Genomic DNA, 7966 nt, shown 5'->3' with positions numbered 1-7966 from the left:
CCAGATGGATGCAGGTCTGGGTGGTCCAGATGGATGCAGGTCTGGACAGATGAAGGTCTGGATGGATGCAGGTCTGGGTGGTCCAGATGGATGCAGCTCTGGATGGTGGTGAATTGACACCATATCCTACCATGGCTGCTACATCACCCAGGTGCTGGTGGAGTGATGATCTGGGCTGGGACAACTGGGAGTGAGATGGAAAGACCTTTTAGAACGTCCTCTGATAAATCCGTCCAGTTTCTAATGGAGCATTTCCTGCTGTGGTATAAAAGGAGGAAACGTTGCTTCTGGAGTGAAGACAGCGCTTCGTCCCATGATGCAGGAACACCAGCAGACTCTGTAGCTGCTGTGGGTTCATACCGGGGGTGATCCAGTCCGGTCCTCCAGGGTCGCTGTGAGTTCTGCAACACAGCTGATTCAGATCAATGGCTTTTCACCAGACTAGTGCAGAGTTTCATGTCAAGCTCTGCACAAGTCAGCCAGTTAAGTATGATGTGAGTCAGGTGAGTTTAAGCTGGAAACACCAGACACTTGCAGAACTATATGACTGAATACGCTCACGCCTGATATAAAGAGAGAACAACTTATGTTGGAACACCATCATCTCCTAAACTCCACCCTACTGAAGGCCTCTGGAGCAGGCTAAGAGGGTTGATCTATCAGGGCAGGGGGCAGCAGACCTCCAAACAGAAACTTTGAGAGGAAATTGTGAAATCCAGACACAAACTATCCATGAAAATCCAGGTTCAATGATGAAAGATGCTTTTATGCGAGACAGAGAAAGACTCCATGTTATCAAGAAACTGGAAAATGTTATGTTGATATTTTTTAGAAAGATGGATAAAATATGACAGGTAAACATTTCAGGACTAGTTAATGTCTAAAAACTATGTGGAGTATTTACACTGCTGTATTGTGATTGTATATGCTGCTTTCATCATCGGTTATTCAATGAAATCCAGATTATTGTGTAACCTGATTAAATTACTGACAACTAAAAGACTAATTTGCCCTGATTTTTCAGGAGAAATGAGCAAAATAAGCCAATCTGCTGTGAGCATCAAGATGGCATTTAAACAAGACTGCTTCAGACTGAGTGTGATGTGTTTCAGGTTGAAAGGGCAGCATAGCGTAGCTGAACTCTATACAGAGGCGAAGAAAAAGAAATAAAATTCTGGGAATGTAATCTATGGTTGTGCTGAGTAGGTAACATGTAGGAGGACAAAAATGTGGGCAGAAGTCCAGAGATTGATAAAGGTACCTTGACTTTTGTTTAACTCCACATATTTTCCCATTTAGAGAAAAACACTGACTTACTCATGAAATTATCTGTCAGAAGGTTGAAAGGTTGGAAAAAGCTACTTCAAAGGACTTCAGATATTTACTTTAATGCAAAATTAAAAGTTCAAATGAACTCCATTTATTTTCCAACGCTGGCTTTGTAAGGACATCTCCAAACAATAAACCTTATCTGCTATTGATCACTAATGAAGATAACAATTCATAAAACATACATAAAATATAAAACATTCATGTCATTGGTCAATCACAGAAAAACTCCAAATAATTTTAATCTGGCAAAAGTAATGATGAATAAATTTTCTATTAAATTTAAAAAGCTGCGATGGACTGGTGACCTGTCCAGGGTGTACCCTGCCTTTCACCCAAAGACTGCTGGGATAGGCTCCAGCTTCCCCGTGACCCTTAAGTGGTTAGGATAATGACTGAATGAATGAATGAATGAATGAATTTAACCAGTGAAAGTCAACCGTATTCAACCATGTTTCAACAGAATTATATAAAAAATAAACTCATGAAACAGGCCTGGACAAAAATGATGGAACCCATAGAAAAGACTAAACACAATGTTACCAAAGAGACGTGTTAATCCAAGGTGTGTCCACCAGTTACCGTCACAGGTTAATTGCGGTTCAATAGATTAAGAAACAAATAAAATATACTAATATAGTTCACGTCACTTTAATATACTTATATGTATTAATATTTTGTAAAACAATTCTTTTGACGCGATTACTTCAATCAGGTGTTTTCTGTATATCTGAATCAGACTTTTGCAGGTATTTTGGCCCACTGCTCAGTCTGCATAGTTGAATTATATATACATATATGGGTTATTTAATAGGTAAGGCATATAGGTAAGGTAATTTAAATACAAAGGTTGATTGGTGCATGTATATTTTAACCTCTTAAGATGAGCGGTGAATGATTACACAGAGTTAATCAGTTTATTGCTTTATTGGTTCATGGTGTGTATGGGTGTGTTGAGTGTGTGTGTTGCATCAGAAGCCTGAAGTATTTCATGTTATGTTCACCTGCAACAGTGATGTAGTCCAGGATATACACAGGCATGCAGATTATACCCAATTCTTTTTCAGTCAGCATTGAGTATTCCCACTTCTTAACCTGACATAATGAAGACATGTGTATGTATGTCTGTGAGCCTGTCTGTCACTAGTCTGTGTGCCACTGCTGGTTTAGTAATTTTATAACTCTTCCTCCCTGAAACCGAAGAGCAGAAATCATGTGACAATGAGCAAATATGTGTATTTTTTATGGTAAACTGAATAGAATAGTCTTTTATGTCACTTGTTTCTGTTCTTAAAACAAAGGTAGGACGCTAAAGGAGTACCTTAGTATCCACGTTACTTAGCCCTAACTAAGCTAATGTTACATCATCAAGTTTCATTTTAACCCTTTACAGGACACTCAATGAAATACATTGAAATTAGATATTTTAACCTGAAATTGTCCTTCTGGTATGTACCAAGACCTTAATCCTGTTGTTACATTTAAAAAAAAAAAAAATTGTTTTATGCTGAAAATGAAAGAAAACAAAGTGATAAAAAATCGTTACTTGTCTGATTGACGGTTAAAAATGTAGATAAATATATCTAATAACCAGTCTTATTTTGTATAGGAGGATATAAGAATGAAGACAAAGAGGGATATTTGTGATTTTTTAGTAAAGAGGAAACAGACCCCAGTCCCAGTATCAGCAGCCTGACAGCTCTCAATGATCCAGTCTACCACCAGACAGTAAAACCAGAACTCCTGGACAGAAGTAGCACATTGATCCTGCTACTAGCACATCAAGTGGCACCATCAGACACCCAACTTACTTTGCAATGAACCTTTTTGAACTTGTAACAAATATTTCTATTCAGGGATCCAGATTATTAATTAGCAGTGTGTGTGTTAAATTTGGGAACATAATTATTTTCTTTCTTAGTAAATGACCCTACTGGTAAAGTCTTGCCTCGCCACGTATAAAAGTGTAGCTCCACTGGGTTCATCTGCCTTGTATTCAACCTCCAATCATTTCTGTTTGATCTATAAAAAAAAAAAAAAGTGACATCAGTTAAACTGAATTGATCATCATTATTTCTTCTTTTATTTTCTTTTTTAAAAAGCATTTTGTAAAAGTAACTGCTGCTACATTAGCTGTTGTTACCTTTTGTAAGTACTAAAAACTTGGACTAAAAACACTTTCCCCACAGTTTCTTTCTTCACATTCAGAAAGTCTTCTTATCATTTCTGCTCAGTTCTAACAGATAGAGTGGACGACTTATGACGACAGATAACTATGACAAACTGGGGGGATTAAGTTAGTCTTATCTGCAGAGGGGTATGTGTGAGAGAGGTGGGAGGTGGTCAAGACAGATGAGGGAATGAATGGGAAACTGTTTAATACTGTTTCCAAGTATCTTGTCTAAAGGAATGTTTATAGATACTATTCAATTATGCTCACTTATATCAACGTCCGCAGCTAATTTCTGCAGAAGTCCCATCAGTTCTACCATTCATCCACGTCTGAGACTTGTGTTTTTCAAAGTGAGTTGTGCTCGTCTGAAGTGAAGAAGGCCTTTTGTTTTTCAGCCACAAGCCGCCTCCAGAGAGGTGCAGCAAGCAAAGTGTGTGCGTAAGTGTGTGCGTGCATGCTCTGGCAACAATCACCACAGTGAGCCAGCCCCCTCTTCATACTCACATGCCTGCTCTCGTCAGTTTCCTACGCAGGTCACATGAGCCATGCCCCGAGTCAGCCTGACTCAGTAATAACCCTGCTCACATGGAGCTCATCAGAAACCCACACCTTAGCATGTCCTGCTACCTCCTCTAGCATGTGTATGGTGATAACACTGATCAGTCTTATAGCTGTGGCAAGGCTCATGCACTGCTCGATAACGCTGCAGATACAAGGTTTATCTCAACATTTATAGATGAAAAATCTAACCATGAACTTCAGGTCAACCCAGATTAAAGAGCTACATAAGACTAAAATAAAACTCCAATGATCATGTGATTTAACAACTTCATATTAACCCTTACATGCACAGTGGAAACCTATTTAGAGGCTTTTTTTGTAATTGCATCTGCTGGGTTTGGATGGTATATTCGCAAATAAACCGCTTCACCTGTCCAGTATACTGCCAGTCACTGAATAATAGATAATACTATAATATTACAAAAAATCTAGCTATTTATACACATTAGGGATGTTTGGTATTGGTGTTTTGTTTATTTTACTAATGTCAAATATATGAAATTGTTCCAATCTCCGATACTGATGCAGACGTCCAAGATATCTACCCTAATGTTCAAGGTTGGCTGATAAATGCAGAAGCAGTGCAGGATTTATTGCGAGTTGTGTCAAATGAACAAAACTATCTCAAAAATATACGTGACATCTCATATTTGAACATTTTGAATGACAAGAGACATAACTGAAGAGTTTTATGTATTATATGTTGTATAAACGCTGTTATTCAGAAAGTAAAAATCCAATACCGTTCATTTCTGATATTACATTTAAATACCAATATAGGCTGATAACATCGGTAGGCCACTAATACTGAACTCTGATACGCATTGATTGTAATTACCAAGTTTTCCTAAACAGGGAAAGGAATTAACACAGCTATTAATATAATAGCTAAAAATAAGTAAGATAAATAAAAAGTCAAATAAGATTGAAACTAAAGTGAACCATCATCACTGCATATGTCTGCAGAAGTAAAATGTAGTAGGCCTAAGTTAAATTTGCCATTATTTTTTAGTTTTTCATGCATCAGAGGGTTAGTTTAACAGCTGTCATCAAGTGTCTTCTGTTTGCAATGAACATCCGTCATATAATTTATATGTATTTATATCTTAAGTGTGACAGAAGTACAGAGAGGTCATGTTTGGTTACTGAATAATGAATTGAAGCCCTCGAAACAAAGAAGACACCCTGGAAACTCGACTCAAGGAAATGCTTCTACTTCCAAAATGATAACTATGGAGCTACTGAAATTAGCTTCTCTATTTAGCACGTGAGCTGTCATGCTAAATCATCGCCAGCAAGCTAACTCTTAGACCGGTTCTCTAATAACTGGGGCTATATCAGTATTAGTAGTTTACGTTATAGACATCACAGTGCTTAATCTGAACGTTCAACGATGATCAATGAACATACAGAACCTATAACATTCATAATTTGTAAAACGTATTATATCATATCTACGACCACTACACCGCCTAAAAACAGCTAACATATACGTGTGCTAACTCTACCGAGTCGGCAACCACCACCTCCAACAAATTATTTGATCCATAACTGTTGCCAGGAATAGTCCAGGCTGTAGTAAACATTAGAAACATAACTTAATACTTACATCTCTACAAATTAATCTCCACCTGGATTGGTGTTAATTGGCATCATTATTCACCTCTGGAAAACTGATCGGAAATCCATCCTCTTCCGCTATGTAGGCAAAATGGCGTTGAGTTAGTGTGTGAAGTGTCCATCATTTCAGATTACATATATGAGCGATTTTAGGGCAGCATCTGCGTACTTTTTTGCGTAAATGTCAGTGTAACATAGCATTCAAAGTAGTGTTAGTGCGCTTAGAACACATCCTAACTGTAAGCGTTAGCATTGAGTGTGTGAGTTAAAAACGTATACCAGAAAGAGAGAAAGAGGTAATAATGTAATAACACTTCAGATAACAGCTCTTTATCTGTTAAAGTTGTAAACCTCAACACTACATGCTAGCTTTTCATGCTTGTAATAAACAGACTAACATAGCTTAGCAGCTAATTTAAGCTAGCTAGCTTTAACTTTGTTATATTAACTTTATGGTATTAGCTAGCTTAAAGCTAGCTAGCTTTAAACTAGCTAATACCATAAAGTTAACATAACAAAGACCAAAACAATGTGCCAGAGACTTGACTCCTCACAAATCCTGTTTTGCAACACATGTTCGAAGTAAATAGTGTTTACAGTTTTTCTCTGCTGCCCCTTAGGGGCTGAAAAACCAGTTGAGTAAAAAGTTGGATTTTTATTGCAATTAGCATACGTAGCTTGTATTCTCTTGAAACCACCAAATATATGTTTTATTTAAATGTTTATTTAAAAAGACATTCTTTTGTTGAAACCATGTTTATTTTCCAGATTATGTGACAAAGAGCAATTTTCCACAACCTTGATTAACATTTAGCTCGTTACCAATGTTAATTCTAAATTTCCTAAAAATTGTGATTTTAGTTCTGATATTTAACAAAATCTGTTTCTGATGAATGATTAAAAAGAAATAAAAATCCATAAGACCATCATGAGATTTCTTCACTGTGGAATCCAGGATTATCGACACCACCGCCCTCGACTTTTGGGTCGGATTTCTGTTCCAGTATTGTTGCTGTCCAGGGACCATGAAGAGGGTCCATGACTTGTTTGGGTTCTCGCCACACATATCTATAGCAGAGGAAGAGCACGGCACTTATGAGCATCAGGATAGAGGAGAAGATGCCCACTCCAATAGCGGTGCCAACTTTCTGCCTGAGAGGAGCAGCAGGAAAGTTGAACTGAGGGGGAAAGTCTATGGTGCTGTTGTTCAGCACAGAGCTCATGTTCCATAGTAGCGGCACCAAGGACAACAACGCTGTGATCGCATACAAGGCCCCCGCCAGGACAAAGACCATCCTTATGTTCCCATGATCTTCCAGTGAGAAATAGGCTATCCTCATGGCCACTGCAGCACTGATATTTCCTGCCAGGCCGGAGATCACCGCCAGCATCATCAGCACCTGAGCCACGACAATCTCAGGTGGAACAAAGTTGTCTGAGATGTTGATGCTCTGGCAGAACTCCGTAGTGGGATAAGCTTGACTGTAAAAACATGCTCTCCAGATACCCACCCAGGCTTCACCTGAGGTGATGAGGGACACATCGTCTGTATACCAAAGCCGCCACTCATTAATACCCACTGTAGCCATGGTGATGATCCATGCCAGGACCCCAACTATCAGGCCCAGGAACTGCCAGTGAGCCGTGTGAGCCAAGTTAATCATTCCTGCTCAGTGTCACTGCAAAGGCTCAAAAAGACACGATGCTGCAGGGTGCCATCACTCCAGCTGAAAGGAAACACAGACGAGATTAGTGACTCAATCACGGATATTCAGAAAACTTTGCTTTCTGTAGCACACTACCAATATTTTGCTATTAATTTAAGATAAAACTTGTAGGATGCAGTTATTTAAAATAGAAATCCGTGGACTTTCAGGACCCCTAAGAACTTTTACAGGAACTTTTGCAGGTTTTCTCAGCGATGCGGCCTCTATCGACAGCTAATTCAGCCTCCATCCTTCATGCAACGTGAACTCACTCCAGACAGTAAAACATAGTTTTATCTGGACTCTTGGCTCATTTAGTTATTTCTTTTCCTCCTCTCTTCATCTGGAAATGTCTTTACATTTCTGAATCAGCCAGGACGTGTGATTTGTCTGCCTCAGGATGCTGTTGGGCAGCGACGGCCCAACAAGCGCACATTATAGATGTCATTATAGAGTACCGTCAAAGTCTGGAACGCTGAGTTTTGAGGTTTTAAGTCACTTAATGCATCTTTAAAGGGTCCGTTCACTTAAATAAAGTGCCTTTCATAGCTCCTTGCTAACCATATACACTACTAAA

General features: G+C 38.7%; 1 protein-coding gene across 1 annotated transcript; it reads right to left on the bottom strand.

The window, feature by feature from the left end:
- Positions 1 to 6609: 6609 nt before the first annotated feature.
- Positions 6610 to 7347, bottom strand: cldn34a (claudin 34a; the record flags this gene model as incomplete). The annotated part of the gene is made up of 1 exon (XM_079245712.1): positions 6610 to 7347. The coding sequence occupies one exon, from the start codon at positions 7345 to 7347 to the stop codon at positions 6610 to 6612; it is 738 nt and encodes a 245-aa protein (XP_079101838.1).
- Between the last annotated feature and the right edge of the window lie 619 nt (positions 7348 to 7966).

The sequence above is a fragment of the Telmatherina bonti genome (genome assembly GCF_933228915.1).
Source record: "Telmatherina bonti genome assembly, chromosome: 8".
Lineage (NCBI taxonomy): Eukaryota > Metazoa > Chordata > Actinopteri > Atheriniformes > Telmatherinidae > Telmatherina > Telmatherina bonti.
Note: the sequence above shows the minus strand (reverse complement) of the source record. Positions and strands in the feature narration are given on the sequence as shown.